The sequence below is a fragment of the Lycium ferocissimum genome, chromosome 11 (genome assembly GCF_029784015.1).
Source record: "Lycium ferocissimum isolate CSIRO_LF1 chromosome 11, AGI_CSIRO_Lferr_CH_V1, whole genome shotgun sequence".
Taxonomy (NCBI): domain Eukaryota; kingdom Viridiplantae; phylum Streptophyta; class Magnoliopsida; order Solanales; family Solanaceae; genus Lycium; species Lycium ferocissimum.
Genome location: NC_081352.1, coordinates 25,751,410 through 25,772,730, shown reverse-complemented (window position 1 = coordinate 25,772,730; position 21,321 = coordinate 25,751,410). Strand labels below are relative to the sequence as shown.

The 21,321-nt window shown below is 38.7% G+C and overlaps 1 protein-coding gene across 1 annotated transcript; it reads right to left on the bottom strand.

The window, feature by feature from the left end:
* Positions 1-15,441: 15,441 nt before the first annotated feature.
* On the bottom strand, positions 15,442-20,876 carry LOC132036285 (probable LRR receptor-like serine/threonine-protein kinase At4g36180). The gene is made up of 3 exons (XM_059426588.1): positions 20,293-20,876; positions 18,523-18,811; positions 15,442-18,177 (listed from the first exon to the last, which is right to left on the bottom strand). Exons 1-3 carry the CDS (start codon positions 20,775-20,777, stop codon positions 15,658-15,660), a joined length of 3,294 nt encoding a protein of 1,097 aa, XP_059282571.1. The 5' UTR covers positions 20,778-20,876; the 3' UTR covers positions 15,442-15,657.
* Positions 20,877-21,321: the final 445 nt, after the last annotated feature.

Genomic DNA, 21,321 nt, shown 5'->3' with positions numbered 1-21,321 from the left:
AGAAAAAATTGAGATGACTTCGAAAGAGAGAAAAGGAATGTACTTCTACGGTCTGAATGGCGTGAAGACTTGATTACAGATCTGACTCATTCAGACTCGTTAATATATTTTAAAATAAAAAAATAAATGCATTTAATGTGTTGATCAGATCTGAATGGTTCAGATTCAAAACAATTATAAGTGCAAACATATGAGATCTAAGTCTAACATTTTCATTTATCTGCAAGGTCGTATGGCGAGAGAATTGAACCGTACGATGTTTAGAAACCCTTATTGTTGGACAATCGAGCATCAAAACGACAAACTTAACAACGATCGCCAAAATTTACTGGAGGACAAATATTTTATTCTAGGTCAAATTCCAAAATTGTACCTTGATTACTATGTCATGAAGGATGGTAGTTGGAGGTTTTATAATGACACACATTTAGACCATCAGATTGTCAAAAAAAAAAAAAAAATGTGTGTGATTATAAAATATCTAGCTACCATCCGCCATGACAGAGTAATCAAGTTACAATTTTTGAATTAGACATAGAACAAAAAAACTGTCTTCCTGCAAAGTTTGGTCATCATTGTTGAGGGTCTCTTTTTGATGCTCAATTGTCCAACGATAAGGGTGTCTAAACATTGTATGTTTCAATTCTCTTGCCATACGACGTTGTAGATAGAAGAGGGTTAGACTTACTGATTTACTAATAGGAAAAGAAGCAAAGTGTGATAGAGTTTTTAGATGAAAGAGAGATGTGAAAACCTTATATATATATATATATATATATATATATATATAAGGGTGGTGAAATCCAAAAACCTATATACTACGAATCAAATCACGATTGATAAAGGAAAAAGAAAATTGAATTAATTTTTCTAGTTTGTGGTGCATTGTGAATCCATAGCGTAAGTGGTAAAGCAATAAATGAACTTCCATTTTAGGTCCAATCTGTATACTATGAATTAAATCACGATTGATAAGGAAAAGAAGAAAATTAAATTAAATTTCCTAATTTGTAGTGCATTGTGAATCTATAGCGTAAATGGTAAAGCATTAAGTAAATTTCCATTTTCATAATAATTTTTTTTATCGCAAAAGCATCAACATTTATATTTGATATTAAATGTCCTTAATTATATTTGAAAAAAAGAATACTGTTTTCATCGAATAAAAACAACAGAAAATATATATAATGACACTCTTCGCCTTTTCTTTATGAGCTTCAATAAATATTTTTTTCTCATAGGATTTTCTTCAGTTTTTAAAACACTAAGAAAGAAAAGTATTAAACAAATAATTTTTTTAAAAAAATAGATTAGAGGAAAGAATAAAAATTGGTAAGTTGATATAAATACAATCTCATGTCTTCTCGCCATTGGTTTCGAACCACTAGTGTGTGAGATTTTTTGCTTGCTTCCGTATTTCTCTATTTCTTCTACCAAAAACAATTACAACTTAAAAATTAATCTAATTTTTAACCAGAATAACAGTAAGACATAGTAAGATAGTCAGAATCTTACGATTGGTGATGGTCTTCTACAATAAGCAACATAACTAGCCAACTGATCTTTGTTTATACTCTTTGGTGCATTACTTTATATTTTATTGGTACTTTTGGAGTGAATTGTTAAATTCATCCTACAATTTTTGCCTATATATGTAGCCCAGTTCTTCCAATACTAGAATTATAATATCTGTATGCATTGTTTCAAAACTGTCTTCTGTATATTTTTTAGGAATGCCTACTGACCCTAACCACTTGAAAAACCCTTATGCTTCTCCAATTGTTGTGCCATAGTAAAATTTGCAATTATAAGTTTCTCTAAAGGTAGGTAGTTGGCATCCTTTACCTTAACTTTAATATGCTTGGTAGTCTTTTTCGAGTCTTTAATAAGAAAAAAAGTTACTCAATCAATGCATAAACGTATCTTGTTAGTTTTAATTTTCCTTCTTGCATACATTTCGTTCTATTTTTTTCTTCCCTTTATGGCAATTTCATTGTCCAATTTTAACTCAATATTTTGTATTCAATTATTTCTATTTCTCATTAAAAGAAGGAATTGATTCTTGAAATAAATAATTTATAGCTTTTTATATCAAAATGTTAGAGCTTAGAAGAGTGAATTTTAAATAAAATTATATTCGAATTCTATTAAAAAAGATTATGATATCTTAGTAATTTTATTTTTAAGCCACTAATTTTTTTTCGAGTCATCCTAATCTTCTCATCTACCAGTACTATAATTTAGAGGACTCTTCTTTAACTTTTGAGTAGCTTACTAATTAGCGGATGAAATTTCCTTCCTTCCGCTTAAATCTTAAAAATCCTTGGTAGGAGTACTTTCACAAATGGAAACATATAGTGCGAATCCGGATATAATCAAGCTTAATGTGGGTACTGAACATCGGGTGGAAAACCAAAAAGAAAAAAAAGAAAAAACCTGTGTAGTAATTTGCACGTGTGCTTTTACTATTAAGTTAATTCCCCTTCGTCAACAATGGTAAATTTATCCAAGATTCCAAGTGTGGGGTTGTCTCCTTGGAACATCAATAATGATAAGGCTACCACATTATTGCAATGTGAAGCACTCGCACCGAAAAAAGAAAAACTAGTCCTTTTGTCACAATCAAATTATTTGATTTTCTGTATGAATTCAGATTTCAGGCATAGAATAAATTTTTAATTTTTAAAATAAAATTTATATATTTAAAATCTACATAAAAGTACTACTATAAATCACAATAATTAAAAGTAACAATTCAAAATATATAAAAGGTACTATATGAAAAAATTAAGGTTAAAGAAAAATTCTTTTAACTTGCCAAATGATAAATGTATCACGTAAAGTAAAACGGAGGGAGCAGTGTTTTACTTTCCTGTCTCTAGCTGAGAAATAATATGCAATGCATTCAGACAAATAGGTGCAGGCCTATATAAATTAATGTCATGTCATGGCAGCTGATTTTGCTATAGAACAAAAAAAGAAGAATTATTAGCCCAGATCTCATCCTCATAAGGCTAGATCATGCTACTGTAGTAAAAGAATTTTCTGCTGTTTATTTATGGAGAATCATTTCATGTTGCTGGCCTTGTCTGTTTCGAGCATAATCTCGTGATATGGTCAACAATATTCCAAAATTAAGTTAGATCTTGATCACCGCAGATGTAGGGACTAAAGTGTTAATTTCATGTCACTAGGAGCAAATAAATGAGATTACCTCGAGGAGCAAATAAATGAGATTACCTCGAGGAGTATATTTAATTTTATCAACCAAAAATAATTTAAACTTTAAAAGAGCCCGAGATCACCACACCCATGACACCCTCTGAGAGTCACGAACCGTCGAGAAGGTCCGGTGCCCGAATGTCCACCACAGCAAATCGAAGGCTTATAAGAACTCTGGGACATCTGTCCCGAACCATAAGAAGTATGTCCAGACTACCTCCCTCAGAACCGGCATGGCTGCATAAATGGGTCTACTGAACTGATGGTGGTAACTCCTATCAGGATAACCCCTACCTCCATACGAGGTACCTTAACTATTGAAACACGGCTTCTTGCTCACCCGCTCCTTATAATCCTCGCCCCTAATAAACTGGGCCTCCTTGACCGCATCCACTATCTTCTGAAAAGAAGCTCATGAGGCAGCCATTTGAGCTACAACCAAACAAAGTGGACAAATCAATCCATTAGTGAATCTCCTCACCCTCTCAGCCTCATCTCGAGAACCATCAAAGCATGGTGTGACAATGCATGGAACTGTGCCTCGTACTTGGCCACTATCAGCCCTCCTGATGTAGCCCCTCAAACTGAATTCTCCTCATCTCTCTCACACTACGAGAAACGAATTTCTCCAAGAACGCCTCAGTGAACAAAGCCCAACGCCTCAGTGAACGAAGCCCAAGTAAAATGAGGGGACCCCTACTGGTTTGGTCCCAACATACGGTCTCCATCACTGCTTGGCGGGTCTAATCATCTGAAAAGTGGTGTAGTCTACTCCACGAGACTCCAGTAACCCGAGGTTGTGCAACCTTACATGATAGCTAATCAAGACCTCATAAGCATCATCATTCGGGTTCCCATCATATCTAAGAGGAACCATTTTCCTGAATCGATCGAATATTTTATGCTCCTCCACGGTCATCATGGGCTGAGTAGATAGGGGTGAAGGAATGCCAGGCATTGGCAAGCCCAAGAAAGAGGGAGCCTCGATAGGTGTTGGCTAAGCCCCTGGTGTCTGAAATTCGGGAGCAAAAAGAGCCCCTGGTGTCTGAAATTCGGGAGCAAACATACAATCAAGATTCTGTCCCCTGACCCTGGTATGAGAATCATCAGAAGTGATCAGTAGAGTACCTACCTATGCCATACTCTCGAGAAATCCCAACATGTGAACCACAGTATCCTGACACACAGGAGTAGCGATGAAACCCGCAGGTGCCTGTGCTGGCACCATCTCATCGGATTGAACGTGCTCATCCTCCTGAGTAATATCCGGCTCAGGAGATACTGCCCTGGAACGATCCTGAGCAGCCGTCAGTGCTCGGCCCCAGGCCGGTGCTACCATTCAAGCTCTACCCCTGCCTCGCCCTCTATCCATGTCCCATACAGCAACCCTGACAACGGGTGTTGGTGCTGGCTCCTGCTCTCCGACTGCGGTTGATCGAGTCCACACCATCTATAAGAAAGAGTGAAACAAGAGGTTTAAGAATTCAATAAAGTTAAGAACAGATGTTAGAATGAAAGAATAGAAATTTCTTAAATGTCTTATAGCCTCTCAAAGATAGTGTAACACTTTGTAAATTCAGATTAAGTGTGCATGTGTTAAATGAGTGCTAACGTAACATTTTAGCCATATGAAGTCCCACCGGGATGAGTTTGGGTGGAAATAGTTGTTTTGGAATCAAAACGGATAGCGAGTACATAAGATTCGATAGAATCGAATAAGTTGGAAGGTCTGTATTATAGCCTGATTTCGTGAAAATCTCTTAGGAATTTGAGAAAACTTAAAACATGAAAGTTGTATCCCTTTGAAATACCTTTCCAAAGGTATATTGTGGAGCCCAAATGGAGCTCTGTACAAAAAGTTATGCCCATTTTACTGAACATTGTTGGCAAAGTAGAAAACGTGAAATTTTGACGAAGTGTGAAATGGACTGGGAAGCTCGCTGAGCTCGCCCCAAAGCGAGGCAAGGGCTCGCCCTAGACCATGATAGGCGAGGTAGGGGTCCAAAAGTGGAAAAAATTTAAGAAAATTGACTAAGTCCAAAATGTCAGGAGAGCTCGCTGAGCACGGCCCATAGCGAGGTCACCCCTCGCTTTGGAGCGCGCTCGGCGATTCCGGGGTCCAAAATGCCCCGTGCTATAAATTCAAAACTTTATTTCGAAATTTCATTTATCAGACATTTTAACTTTAAAGCCCTAAGCCGTTTTCCTCCTCTGCTCATCCTTCTACGTCAAGGTAAGCTCGCTCTAACGATTCCTAAGTAATTCTAACATTAATTCATTATTAGTAACATGATTCTTCAACCAAAAAATAGGATTTCCAAGGTAAATCCTTCTCAAGCGATTCAAAGTTAGGGTTTTGGTGTTCTTCGTCAGAGAAGCAGTTTAGTTCGTTAGATAGGAGCTATTACAAGTACAGTCAAACTCCTCTATAACAGTATCGTTGGGTCCGAAATTTTGGCTGTTATAGAGAGTTGTTGTCATACACCTATAACAACATTTGCCATTAAAATAATATGTGGTTGTTATATGCAAAAAAGATGCATAAAACCTATGTTTTTTATTTTTAATGTTGTAAAAAATAACAAATTATTTAAAATTTAAATCTCAAATATATGAATTCTTCACTAACTAAACATTTAAGAAAGATAATACAATTTCAATAAATTCATAACTGAATGTATAAAGTTTTAAGCTCTAAGACAGACATTTTAAATCTATAGAAATATAGTATATCAAAATATCAAATTAATTATTTTTCCATGAAGCTCTTTTATTTATTGTAATAGAACAATGATATTCATATGTATATTAAATAAAGTTATAGAAGACAGTGATATTCTTAGATTACAAATATGTATTCATATGTAATATTCTGTCATAAATATAGTGTATTATATGTATATTAAATAAAGTTATAGAAGATAGTGATATTCTTAGATTACAAATATGTATTCTATGTAATATTATGTCATAAATATAGTATATTAAAGTATCAAATTAACTATTTGATCAAAATCTAAACACTTATTATTGGTAACCATATATATTCTATTTTTTATAAAGATAATTAACTACTATATTACCCGAAAAAGCAGATAGCTGTTATATGGGGGGTAATTTTACAAAAAGCGTACTGTCATAAAGTTGATCGTTGCCGTTATAAGTAAAATGCTGTTATAGAAAAGTAAAATATAACATAAAAGATCGGTTCAGAAAAATCTTAGTTGTTATAGAGAGGTGCTGTTATACGCGGATGCCGTTATACGCGGATGCCGTTATAGAGAGGTCTGACTGTGTGTAGAGTTTCTATCTACGTGTGGGAACATCATTGCTCTTCCCCACGTAACGTTCTTCCATGATTATACAGAATTTCACCAAAACCTGGGTTTCCAGCCATGTTCATGATAACCCTAAGTACATGTACCATGATATACCATGTTGTATCAATAATTCGTTATTGTGTTCTTAATATTCCATTTTGGTTATTGAGAATCTGTCTGTAATCCATGAAAACTCATACTTTGCATTCCATGGGTTCTTAAATGTAAGATATGAATTTTTATGTTTATTTTCATGAAATTCTACATGTTTCCATGTTTTCCTACAAGTCATACTAGATATTTATCTTCATGTTATAATACAATCACAAATCATGTTTATATACTTCATGGGCTACTAAGACAAATATATCCATGTTCATGTTTTTGGGAGTTGCACAAATTACCGAGAGGACTCAGACAGCCTGAAACTACGTATGCCAGCGTAGGATAAGGATCGCTCCGCCCAATTAGGACGATACCTTCATGTTTACCCATTGCGGGTTATTAAATCCATTCATGTTCATGTTCATATTCATGTCTTGCACCCCGGCAAGGTACAGGATGGCTTAGCTGGTCGGGTAGAGATCAGACGCCACGTACTTACATGGTGGTTACATCTCGATTATACTAAGGCTTTCCCACTTAAAATGTTTTACTCATGTTATATATACATATTCATGTCAGATGATACTCATGTTCATGTTCAACTTACAGATACAGTTTCAGTTTCAGTTATATTATTTCATGTGCCATGTTTATTTCATTCAGTTGTTTTACATACCAGTACAATTCGAATGTACTGACGTCCCCATTTATTTGCCTGGGGGCCTGCATTTCACAATGCAGATTTACAGGACGATGAATCAGCTCGTTAGGATTGTGCTTATATCAGCTATTGGTAAGCCTCATTCCATTTGGGGTGTTATCCTTACTTTACTTTTATGTTAGTTATACGCTAGGGGCCTTGTCCTAGTAAACAGTTTAGCAGTCAGACTCATGTCAGAGGTTTCATAGACTAGTCAGTTATGTCATGTCGGATATTCAGAGTCGTATAGCCAGTATTGGCTCATTACTTACTACGTTTTCAGACTATTTTGCATTCGTGATATATTATTATTTTTAGAGTTATGACTATTGATTCCCATGTTTATCTCAAGTCATGCATGTTTATATTATATTCTGCATCAGCTCATGCCCCATGTTGATTCAGCAAGTCATGTGGTTCGCTCGGTCACATGTAGCAAGGCACCGAGTACCGTGTTACGCCCCGGCCATGGTTCGGGGTATGGCAGATAGGTACGGACGTCATCGTATCGATCCGCAAGACTGTACTATACATTGCTCTTGTACTCATGAGACCAATGAACCTAGGGATCTGATTGGGGTAATTTGCACAAATAGGTTATTTCTGTGATACTGTTTAATTTAAGAAGTTTTGCAAAAATAGGCCGATCAGAATTTGAAGTTTGTTGGTCCAACTTAGACTCAAGTCTTGACGTACAGTCAGAAGTTCTGATGGATGGATAGAGCTTTGTCTTGCTATCGTCGGGACTTTAGTACAAATTGTGTTATAACTTTACACTAATTGTTCACTGTCCTGGCGAATCGCAAGAAGATATAATGGATGGGCAAAGACTTACTTTTGCCACGAATCCTGATGGATCGTCAGAAATTCAGTACAAAATGTGTTACAACTTTTGTACAAATTATTCACAAATTCTGACGGATCGTCATGATTTACACAAAAATTTCACCACACATTTTTGCTTCAAAACTATTCCAAATGATTCAAAACAACTCTAAGTTTGATATCCAATCTTCTAATACCAACCCAATAATTTAAATGGTTAGATTCAAATGAAATCTTCAAACTTAATAGACTCGCTTTGTCTTTCTTCAACAATCATATTTAAAGTTTCGGCAGCTAAGGTCGTGGTCCAGTGGTCAATGAACTAGATTGAGAACGATGAGGTCTCAAGTTCAATTCTCAATGGCGGCAAAAATTTTACGTGATGTTTTCCCATTTGTCAAGCCTTGGTGGACAAAGTTATCCGATACCTATGCTAGTGGAAGGGGGCACATACCTCGTGAAATTAGTAGAAATATTCGCAAGCTTGCTTGAAAGGTAGCACATACCTCAGTAAAATTAATGTGCAAGCTTGCTTGAAAGGTAGCACATATCCCGTGAAATTAATCGAAATGCGGGCAACCTCGCATGGACATTACAGTTATAAAAAAAATTAGCATTTGTCAAGTCTCAAATCAACTATAATTAATATTCTACAGTGCATATGAAAAAGATGGAAAAGAGAAGAAAGGATGAAGAGAAGTTCTAATCTAAATTCGTAGAGCTTTAAAGAATTGGAACAAAAGTTAAGCAATAGTCTGCCGGGTGAAATTTCTTGTAAAAGAAGCTAAGTCATAATTCATAAATTGATACCGTAACGACCCTTCCGATCGTTATGGGAAATTAGGACTCCGTTGAGAATTCCGAGGCCGCCGGTGGATTCGTAGGGCGTCTTTTTGTATGTGTGCATGTTTTGTGTTGTGTTTTTTAGGCCTTGGATGAAATGTGGGGTGATAGGGGGAAAAACTGGACAAAATCGAGCTCACTGCCCAAAACGAGCCGCTGTGGCGGTAGGAGTACCGCTGCGGCGGTACCGCTGTGGCGGTACTCGGACCGCTGCTAGCGGCCATCCATTTTCCTTGGTGGCCGTTGTAGCGGGCAATGTACCGCTATAGCGGTAGATGGACCGCCATAGCGATCACAGCGATTTTGTGGTATAGCGGCCACTTGACCGCTATAGCGGTACCGCTGCAGCGGCGTGATGACCGCTGTAGCGGTTGACGTAAAATAGTAGCCCAAATTTTATGTACTCAGTTTTATTTTCTCTTTTTACAAAACCCCAACACACTTCCCAACAAGCACCTAGAGAGAATTTTCAAGCTAGGGCAAGATAACCTTGAGAGGTAAGTTCCATTGCTTTTCATTTTATCATTCCCTTCCCCTTCATTATTGTAATCATCTTCATGGGTCTTTAATGGTGGAAGTGAAGTAAAAACCCTAGAATGTCAATAAACCCTCTAAACTTGATGGGTTAGGGTTATTATCGCTTATTTATCATTTAAATGGATTGATTAGTTGCTATTTGTCATAAATTGAACATTTAGAATCATAAACTAAGTGATTGGAGACCTAGGGTTCTATAAAAATGGTGTCTTTGCCATAGAAAACTGTTTGTAATGGGGATATTTGATAGAATTTTGTATAAATTGATGGTAAATGAATACTAAGGGCCTTGATAGATTGTTTATCACCTAGAAAATCATCCACCCCTTGGAATGGGGTAGGGCACTTGTGAATTGAGCAATGTGACTCATTGAGCCTTCTATTTTTAGACCGTGAACGTATTGAGGCTTTGAGAAAAGAAAAGGTTATAGCAGAGTAACTTGCGTGTTCCAGCTCTACTTTGAGGTAAGTTACGGTCTACTTGAGTTAGACTTTGGTTAGTTGATTGTATGTTTTGTGATTTCCTTATGAGAAAGCATGTCTAGTTTTCGTGCATGATATTGTGTGGCAAAACTCCTATGCGAATGTGATTGAGTGATTGTGTAAGCTTCGTGCCATTATTCCTGTGTGATTGAATCTACAGTGGATGTGTTGTGATGAGAAGCTAATATAATCTTCTCAAGGGTATTGTGACACAAAATGATGAGTTGAGTATTGATATTGGGAAGGTAAGAAACACTGTTCTGTAAGAGGTATAGAAAGGCCCTCATGTGACCTAGATTATGGGCTCGTGGTCCGAGGATAGTTCCGAAAACGAGAGGTATATTGATATGTCCCGCGTTCGAGGTTCGTTCCGGAGCGGAAGTTTGTGTTCGAGTCTGAGGAGTGGATCCGGAACGAGTGGTACATAGACACCATAGGTCCCCTGCAGGTCATGACTACTGAGCTAAGACATCAGCTAGCATGTACATACAGCGAGTAAGGTTATTGTGGTAAATTTATTTCCGTTGTGGCTTACGTGATTGTGATTGCTTGACATTCTTGGTGATTTGATTGTGATTGTCCATGGTTGACTTGCTATGATTTATTGATATTCATGTCTGTTAACTGGCTTGTTTTATTCTATTGATTTTACGAAATATGCATGATACTAATCTTAGTCGGTCTATGATATCTATCGGTACATAGTGTTTGTACTGATACTACTTTGCTGCATTCTTTTGAGTGCAGATTGTGATACAGAGCCCGCTGCTCGTCCTCACATCTAGCGTGGAGGATATTTGTTGACAGATTTTTGGGTAAGCTTCTTCCCATGCCAGGCTGCCCAAGTATCTTCTTGCTATGATGTCTTTTCGTACTCTGGACATTATGGAGTACTTATTTGTTAGACTTTAGTTCTTAGACATGTTTTAGATTAGAGTCATGTACAATGACTTTCGGATTTTGGGGATTGTAATAGTTAGAACTTCCGCACTTATTTCAATATTTATGGCATGATTTACTTTGTTCTTTTGATGTTAAATGAGTAATAATTGTTTAGCTTGGTTAATATAAAACCAGATTGAATGGTTAGGTGTCTTGTATGTTGGTTCGCCCACTAGGATTTAGATGGGTGCGAGTCATGGCGGGTTGGGTCGTGATAGAGTTGGTATCAGAGCTTTAGGCTCGTCGATCTCATCGTACAAGGACATGTCTAGCCGAGTCTTGTAGATCAGTACGGAGGCATCTGTACTTATCTTCGAGAGGCTGCCAGACACTAGGAAAACTCCCTTTTCTTTCTTCTTTCGTGCTACTTGATTCCAATTGGTATCTGCTGATTTAAATTAGTATCTGACTATCCTTCATTCACTCGCAGATGGCGAGAACACGGGCAGCAGCAGCAAGAGGTAGAGGTGGAGGCGGGAGGAGGGCGACCCCGGACCCCGGGGGCGGCATCCCGATGGTTGGCCCGTGCCTCCGGTGGTTCCTAATGAGCGGCGGGAGATGCGGCGGCACCGGCCCGGCCGAGCGGCCGATGCGGTTCCACCGGGGCTGCGGCACTCGGGGGTATACCACGTGCTTGGCACGGGTCTTTGCGTTGGTTGCATGGGCTAGCACGGTAGGGAGCTATACCGGCGGTCCGGCAAGTAGGGGCGCGGGGTAGTAGCGGTTCGGACGAGCACGAGGCTCCGAGGTTCGACGTACGGCCCGGCGGTGGCACCTCGCTTGGATGAGGTTCGAGTTTTGAGGCCTTCGCAGGCCGATTGCGGGCCGGTGATGGCGAAGAACATGATGCTGTTTTGGAGGTTCGCTAAAATGAAGCCTCTTGTGTTCTATAGTGCGAGTCGGAGGACGCATATGAGTTCGTCGTCGGCGCGTAGCGAGAGGCTTCATAACATGAGGGCCGTGGATAAGTACGGAGTAGAGTTTGTGACCTTCCAGTTCTTGGGTGATGCCAAGCTTTGGTAGAGGGCTTATGTGGAGTGTAGGCCAGTGGGTCTCCTCCGTTGACTTGGGTTCAGTTTTACTCTGTGTTTCTGGACAAGTACGTCCCGCATACTTTGAGGGACCGAAGAAAGGATGAGTTCGCTACTATTTGTCAGGGGGACTTGTCGATTGCTGTATATGAGTCCCGTTTTCACTCCACCCCGTTATGCTCTTCAGTTGCTGCCCACTGAGGGGGAAAGGATACGGCGGTTCATAAAGGGGTTGAATACTGGACTTCAGTTGTCAGCTCTTCAGCTTGTAGCCACTAGTGTTTCATTTCAGGAGATAGTGGAGCATGTACGTATCGTTGAGGGGATTAGGCAGGAGAGTTATTCAAAGCAGGTTGAGAAGAAGGCCAGTAAGGGTAGGATATTCAGTAACTCCTTCTCGAGGGTCGAGTTCGCGGTATATTCGGGGCGTCCGGTTCGGTCCGCGATGCGGTGTCCACGGGGGCCCATCGGGGAAAATTATCGGGCTTCGGTCGGATATGGAGGCTACATCGCCTCGTCGAGCCTACGTTCGGCGCCTACACTGGACCGTGCTTGCTTCGAGTGTGGTGAGATAGGGCATATCAAGAGGTATTGCCCCAGACTTAGACAGGGTGGGAAAGGGACTCAGTATCAAGCTCCCCGAGCTCCATTTGCACCAGATCGAGGGGGTAAGGATCGCGCACCGGCAGGGCTGGGCGGCCACACCCCTGGTAGGAGTGGTGCCCAGCCTAACCGAGGCGGTCCTCGGGCGGTAGAGGAGGACGGCGGCCGGCGGGCCGGGGCGGGGCTCAGACTGGTAATGGTAATCGCGGTGGTTCACAGGCGACGGGAGGGCGCGGTCATTTGTACGCTTTTCCAGGTAGACCCGAGGCTGAGGCCTCCGATGCAGTTATCACAGGTACTATCTCCGTTTATGACCGTATGGCTTCTGTTTTGTTTGATCCGGGCTCTACTTTTTCCTATGTATCTACCTATTTTGCTGTGGGTCTGGATATGATGTGTGATACCCTTGACACCCCTATTTATGTATCTACTCCTGTTGGGGATTCTGTGGTGGTAGATAGCGTCTACCCTTCGTGTGCGATTTCTTTCATGGGGTATAGTACTTGGGCGGATTTGATGATCTTAGACATGGTAGATTTCGATGTTATTTTGGGTATGAGTTGGTTGTCCCCGCATTATGCTATTCTTGATTGCCATGCTAAGACTGTTACATTAGCCATGCCCGGGGCGCCTAGACTCGAGTGGAAGGGTAACCTTAGTCCCCTCCCTAAGAAAGTAATATCCTTTGTTCGTGCTAGGAAGCTAGTAGAGAAGGATTGTTTAGCTTATTTGGCACATATCCGTGATGCCAGTGCAGATACTCCATCCCTTGATTCGGTCCCAGTGGTACGCGAGTTTGCAGATGTGTTCCCCGCGGACTTGCCTGGAATACCATCGGATCGTGACATTGACTTCAGGATTAACTTAGACCCAGGGTGGTACATAGACACCATGGGTCCCCTGCAGGTCATGACTACTGAGCTAAGACATCAGCTAGCATGTACATACAGCGAGTGAGGTTATTGTGGTAAATTTATTTCCGTTGTGGCTTACGTGATTGTGATTGCTTGACATTCTTGGTGATTTGATTGTGATTGTCCTTGGTTGACTTGCTGTGATTTATTGATATTCATGTCTGTTGACTGGCTTGTTTTATTCTATTGATTTTACGAAATATGCATGATACTAATCTTAGTCGGTCTATGATATCTATCGGTACATAGTGTTTGTACTGATACTACTTTGTTGCATTCTTTTGAGTGCAGATTGTGATACAGAGACCGCTGCTCATCCTCACATCTAGCATGGAGGATATTTGTTGACAGATTTTTGGGTGAGCTTATTCCCATGCCAGGCCGGCCGAAGATCTTGTTGCTATGATGTCTTTTCGTACTCTGGACATTATGGATTACTTATTTGTTAGACTTTAGTTCTTAGACATGTTTTAAATTAGAGTCTTGTACGATGACTTTCGGATTTTGGGCATTGTAATAATTAGAACTTCCGCACTTATTTCAGCATTTATGGCATGATTTACTTTGTTCTTTTGATGTTTAATGAGTAATAATTGTTTAGCTTGGCTAATATAAAACCGGATTGAATGGATAGGTGTCTTGTATGTTGGTTCGCCCACTAGGATTTAGATGGGTGCCAGTCATGGCGGGTTGGGTCGTGACAGATAAGAACTGTGAATGTTTTTTAATGGATTTAAAGCTTTTTATTTTAATAACATTTCGAGTTTTTAATGTATGATATCCATGATACGTGACACGCCATATTTACTTAATTGAATAGATCTTGACAGATTTTTCTCAGTTTTTTTTCTTAACTTCCATACATAAAAATATTATCATATCTATTGACCATTCTGAAGGGACAAAAATAATGTAAACCGGCCGGTTGATATATATATATATATATATATATATATATATATATATATATATTGATGGAAGCAATATATATATATATATATATATATATATATATGATGGAAGCACCAAAGCATGAATAACTATTTCAATTTTGTTGTATTCCAATCAAATGGACAAAGACAAAATGCTTCTAAGGATGCTGCACGTGTATCACAAAACTAAGACAACAAAAGGAAAAATAACATAATGTCTCAACCCACAAAATGTTTGGAATTCTTCCAATGGTGTGTCACCATCAAAATCATCTTGCCCTTAAGTCTCTCTCACTGTCTTCTTCAAAAAAAAAGAGTTCTTTTTCTTTGTTCCCCATCACCACAACCTTTGACTCTTACCTTTAATGCATTCTTGATAATGTAAATAATCTTGCAATTTTAATTGGTTATGATATGTTAGTGGTCCAGTTTCTAGGTTATCATGTCATGCTTTTTACAAAGAGTTACGTGTAATTATCGATCAATGTTAATGTTATAATCTAAATACATTCATAATGCACAGAACTTAGATTCACAAAGAAAATACAACTTTCACTTATCTTTTTCTTCCTTTTTGCCAACGTGTCTCCCTATGTATACCATTAACTTAATTGGCTAAATTTACAGTTTCCCGTTTAAATCCCTTTTAATACTTTCTTACTTGCTCCTAGCTATTTGCCTGTCCATATCAGTGACTCCCTAACAATTGTTCCAAAAGGATTTTTTTGAATTGTTTAACCACCAACTTAAAAGCTTAAAAGAATACATTTCATTTTTTCAACTTAAGAGGGCCTTTTGAAGGGGCTCAAGAATTGATGAAAAGTTTATTCTTAGTGATCTATGGGTCACGAGGTTCGAGCCGTACTAAACGACTACCAAGGATAAAGCCATCTACATTACACCCCTTAGGGTGCGGCCCTTCTCCGAACTTGCGTAAATGTGGAATTGTGCACCGAGCTACCCTTTTTTAACTTAAGATAGCACTTTGTAATAGAAAACCAAAATCAATAAAATGGCTACAACTAAAAAAATTGAGAATATTTTCTTTTTGATTCTTTCCTCAAATGAAAACAAAAAAAACAGCGGAAACTTGAGTTCTAATGCTAGCTACTGTTGCATTGTAATGCAACTTCCCCGAAGGGCAAAGAATTAGAATGAGACCTTGGATTTTTACGCGCCATAGTTGCCGGTCTTGGTTCTTCAGGCGAGTGTAATTTGGCCCGAATTGGAGCTAACCCGGCAACCTTCAAGCATGAACACAGTATCGGTCATGGTGGGTCGATCAGTGGGGTCTGGTGCTGTGCAAAGCAAGCCTACTTTTACTCCTAATAAGAACTCCTCCCATTCTGATGATTCAGGGTCCAGTTCAAGCAATCCTGGTTCTAACAATTCCGAAATTTGCCCTCTCTGTAATTGCCTCTTTACCCATTTCACAATGTCCTCGTCCTGCGTGAACATTAATGACTTTTTTCCTGTTAGCAGTTCCAGTAATACAATGCCGAAGCTATAAACATCTGATTGTCTCGTGGCCTCTCCTGTTAATGCTATTTCTGGCGCTACATAGCCTATAGTCCCAACTGATGTTGAAGTGGAAGGCTCGGCTGGTGTGGATGGCTCGGCTATTGTAAGCTTGTCTAGGCCGAAGTCTGAAAGATGGGCTTCAAAGTCTGCATCGAATAGAATGTTTTGAGGTTTAATATCGCCATGAATGATAGAGGCTGCGTGGAGGAAAGCAAGCCCACGGGCAATGCCAAGTGCGACGAGGTGTCGCATTGGCCAATTGAGGACATGTCCACCGTCTTGGTGGGACGCTTCTTGAAGGAGCGTTGCAAGGTTCCCATTTGGCATGTAATCATATGCAAGTAGTCTAAGGTCCGGTGGGCCTGCATAGTACCCGCGGAGAACAGTTAGGTTTCTGTGCTTCACTCTGCCAAGTGATTCAGCCTCTTTCCTGAACTTATTCTCATCTAGTGATCCATCCGGTAGTCTACAAATCGAAAGCAGCATTCCGTCACTGTAACAAGCCTTGAATAGCAATCCGTGACGTGTTCTGCTTAGCACATTTTCCTCATCGAATTCCCTCGTTGCTTCGATTGTTTCAGCGACTGTTATTTTGTTGTTGAACATTACGAGTCTCGGTCCACCATTACTGCCACGAGAACCACTGGTCCTTGAACTAACCCTTGCAGGGCTATGCTTCTTCTCTCCCGTTGCTCTTTCTTTGAGCTTCCTGCGCCACCTCAGCAGGGCGAATATGTAAAAGCAGCAGCACGATGCAAGGAGAAGACCGCCACTTGCAGCCACCGCAATTAACATAATCAGTCTATTATTCTTACCCTTAGCATGGCTCTCACATTTTCTATTCAATGGGCCCCCACACAAACCCTGGTTGCCACTGTAATCCGACGGATCATTAAAACGAGAGCCAAGCATCATCGGTATCTGGCCTTCCAACTTATTGTTCGATACATTGAAGTTCACCAAATTCGGAAGCACTGTAAGATTTTCTGGGATTTCTCCATTCAAGTTGTTTCCAGAGAGATCAAGGGTAATTAAGCTTGAACAATTGGAAAGAACATCCGGAATTTCACCAGTCAGGTCATTTCTACTCAAATCCAGGACACTCAAGCGGGAGAGACGTGCAAGATCAGAAGGAATTTGTCCACTCAATGAATTTGACCGAAGATTTAAAATCTCCAAATCGGAGGAATTACCCAAATCTGGAGGAACTGAACCAGATATGTGATTGTTGGACAATGAAAGGACAACTAACGAGGTCAAGAAGCCGAATGTAGATGGTATATGACCTGAAAATGAATTGGAAGATAGATTCAAATACTGCATACCCGTTAAGCTACTAAAACCTTCGGGAACATTTCCAGACAACTTGTTTTCTTGCAAAGCAATCACTTGTAAATTAGGCAAACCACCAAGAACAGATGGCAATTCCCCTGATAAATGCTGTCCACTCAAATCAAGAGCTATTAGCTTATATAAAGTTCCAATGCTGGACGGAATAGTCCCCGAGAAGCCATTTTTACTCAGATTTAAAACCGATAACTGCTGAAGATTTCCAATGCTAGACGGAATACTACCCGAAAACTTGTTTCCACTGAGATTCAATGTACCTAAATTGCTCAAAAACATTAACTCCTCAGGCAAATTTCCAGTAAGACGGTTTCCTTCCAAATTCAGACTTTCAAGACTAGTGATATTCCCAAACTTAGAAGGGATTGAACCCGAAAACTTATTTCTTCCCATTGAGAATATCTTCAAGCTTTTAAGCTCACCTAAAAAAACCGGGATTTCCCCAATCAGTCTGTTCCCTTCAAGATCAAGAACATTCAAATTACTACATTTCGTGATCCCAAACGGTATAGCACCTCCAAACGAATTATTTGCCATTCTCAGTTGCTCCAATCTTGACAAATTCCCAATGGAACCGGGGATTGTACCGGAAAAAAAATTCCCTGACAAGTCCAGGGACGTCAATGAGGAATTGGTTGTTAAGAAAAGAGGGAAATTACCGTGTATTTGATTATGTTGAAGATCCAAAACTCGCAATGAACTAAAACATTTAGACGATTGTGGCGGGAGAATCTCCGTGAAAGAATTGAAACCCAATTGAACAATCTGAAGGGACGGAGGATATACAGAACCATTGCAGAATATTGAAGATGCTAAGTATCCAGAAAGCTTATTATGCGATAAATTTATCACCTGAATGAAGGAAAATAACTTACTCAGAATTCGCCACTACAAGAAAATAAGTAAAAGCACCTCTATTAATCAATGGGAGAAATATAACCAAATACTATTCGGCCATCTAGTTTACAATATATGTACCCAGTGTATAGGTAGTGTATAGTTTATACTAAATATACATATACTATACATACCTATACATATAATATACATACATATACATATAATATACGTACCGATATACTACCTACACAACCGAAGTGTATAGGCAGTGTATACTTCTGCCATGTTTGGTAACTAGATGGCCGAAGGGTACATTTACATAAGTTACTCATTTATAAAAGGGCAAAACCTAGTTACCTGAATCTTCGGAAGAGCAGCAATTGCTGCCGGTATAACACCAGTGATAGTATTCCCTTCAACACTCAAATGTACTAATGACGAACAGTTTGAAATTGCAGAAGGCAATGTTCCTTGTATATCATTGTAATCAAGGACAAGATACTGAAGTTGCTGAAGCCGACCGAGACTCGCGGGAATCTCACTGGAGAAGTGATTGTATGATAGGTTGAGTAGAATAAGTTGAGATAAATCAGATATCTTCTTCGGTATGCTACCGGAAAACAAGTTGGAGGAGATATCAAAGTACCTGAGATTCAACGGCAGCTCGCCAGGGAATTATAAGTAATAATTGAGTTGTCAAATATTTAGTAAATCTTTTAATACACACTCTATCCTAATTTATGTAACACAGTTCAAAGTTTGCGATCATAAAATAAAAGGCGACCGACTCTTCCACTGCTACATGAACCATCCGCCCCTTTTTCGATTCTTCTTCTATATAAGTGAATGGGTCTTATGCAATTTCAGTGAATTGTTCATTTACTTTATCTCATCTTTTACGGAATCATGGGCGTTCCATTGGACATTATGCGCTTGTTACACAACTACCCCTTAGAGTAAGAGCCAAACAGGGGGGCAGCGGATAGGAGAAATGGAGGTTTGGTCAAACAGTTTAATTTTGATCGTGAATTCGAACATGAAATCTTTAAGTAGGCGTTTGGCCATAGAAACCAAATACTGAACTTTCGAAGTCGGAGTTGTGTTTGGTTTTGGTTGTTTGAATGTACTGAGAGTGAAAAAAGCGAGATGTTTTCCAAATTCCAAATACAACTACAACGTTGTATTTCAAATAAAGTTAATTTATTTTTAGAAAAAAATGAATAATTCTCATGACCAAACGAGTCCTAAGTTTTTGGAAATAAAATTGGGAATTTTACACTGTATGCCAATTATGGAAAAATATTTACCCGTTTTAGCCCATCTTTTTTAAATTACCCGCCGTAGCCATTTTTTTCCTCTTCAGTTTTTTACTAGTCTTATACATTATTATACACTTTTATACAAGGTTTATACATTGTCTACAGTAAATGTATAAAGTTATATATTGTTGTATAATATTGTATACTAGTCTTATACATTATTATAAACTTTTATACAAGATGTATACATTGTCTACAGTAGGTGTATAAAGTTGTATATTGTTGTATAAAGGTGAATATTCAAGTTGTGCCATGAAATGTTGGGCTGTAGGTTTGTAATTTAAAATATGGGCTATGAATATGTAATTTTGACCCATAAATTGTTTATAACTGAAATTTTCCCTTCTTTTACAAGAAACTAGTATAAAGTATTATAAGTCACAATAATTTACAATTTAAAAAGATATATGAAAAAATTACGACCAACGAAAGAATTGTTTGAATCACAAAAGCTGTCACATAAATTGGACAGAAGGACTATATATCTTTTCTCTGTCATATTTTTTTATTTTCAAGAGTCAAATTAACTAATCTTTAAAGTTAAATTGATTTAGATCAACTCAATATTTTAAAGTGAGATATGTCTGATATCTTCTTCGGAGAACAAGTTTCCCGAGATACTCCCTCGGTCATAATTTACTTGGCACAGTTTGAATTTAAGAGTCGAACAGTTTAATTTTGACCATCAATTTGGTCATATTTGAAAACTAATAGTATAAGGTCAATTCAGAATATTTAAAAGATATATGAAAAAATTACGCTCAAAGAAAAACTTGTTTGAATCTCGACACGGGGAGTACTAAAATACCTGAGATTCACCGGCAACTCGCCGGGAATTTCTCCGTACATCTGATTTCCAGCAACATTAAAAGTTTCCAACTCTGTCAAGTTCGAGATTTCCATCGGAATCTCACCAGAAAACGAGTTATACTGCAAATAAACAGTATCCAAAAAGGCACATTTGGATATTGAAATTGGTATAGTACCATTGAAGAAATTGGAACGAAGGCTTAACTTACGCAACATGCGCAAGTTAGAAATCTTAGAAGTGAGAGGACCACTAAGCTGAAGACGTGGCAACCGAAGTTCGGTGACACGTGTATTTATACAAGTGACTCCACGCCAATCGCATGGAGCGGAAGGTGAAGAAGGGTCCCAAGTTATGAGTGCTCCAAGTGGGTCGTGGATGCTGAGTTTGAAGGATTGGAGTGCTTGGATTTCTTGGATTTCTTGGGCAAATGAGTGGGTGAAGAGAAAAAGAATGAAGAGAAGTAGTGAAGATGAAGTAGCCATGGAGAAATGGGGTGTTATTATTGTGGGTTGAGATAGAGTAGAAGAGTGTTAATGGTGATGGCCATATGCTGCTCTAATTTTTGCTGAGACTTCACAGTGAGTGTGCAGTGTCAAGTATAGATAGGTGGAGATTTAAGTAGGGTGGGTGCTCGGTTTTTCGATTCAGTTTTATCAAATTTTGATTCGGCTATTTTGGCTTCTGTTTTTTGAAGGTGGATTCCGGATACCGAACCCAACTAGTTCGGTTCGGTTCTTTCAGTTTTGATTTTTTGAAGTTTGATTCGATTTAATTTCGATTTTTTTAATTCGATTCTTTTGATAAGATATGAGATTTAAGAGTGTTCTTACAGCTTTGATTGGATGGTTGTTACGTACTATTACCCTCGAGTCAAACGAAGTATTTTCTTAACATAATTTTTTTCTTATATTTAATGATTTATAATCACACAGAATATATGTGATTCATATAATACCACAGAAATTTCAAATTAAGAAATTTCTTTTTTTTAAGGATTTTCTTCTCGGCTTTACAGTTTTCTTAATT

Excerpts from the sequence above, each read along its gene's own strand:
- LOC132036285 (XM_059426588.1), bottom strand. The coding sequence starts at position 20,777 with ATGGCTACTTCATCTTCACTACTTCTCTTCATTCTTTTTCTCTTCACC. Across the intron at positions 18,812-20,292 it reads GAGTTGCCGGTGAATCTCAG|GTACTTTGATATCTCCTCCA; the intron begins GTATTTTAGTAC and ends GTTGAATCTCAG. Across the intron at positions 18,178-18,522 it reads CTGCTCTTCCGAAGATTCAG|GTGATAAATTTATCGCATAA; the intron begins GTAACTAGGTTT and ends TCCTTCATTCAG.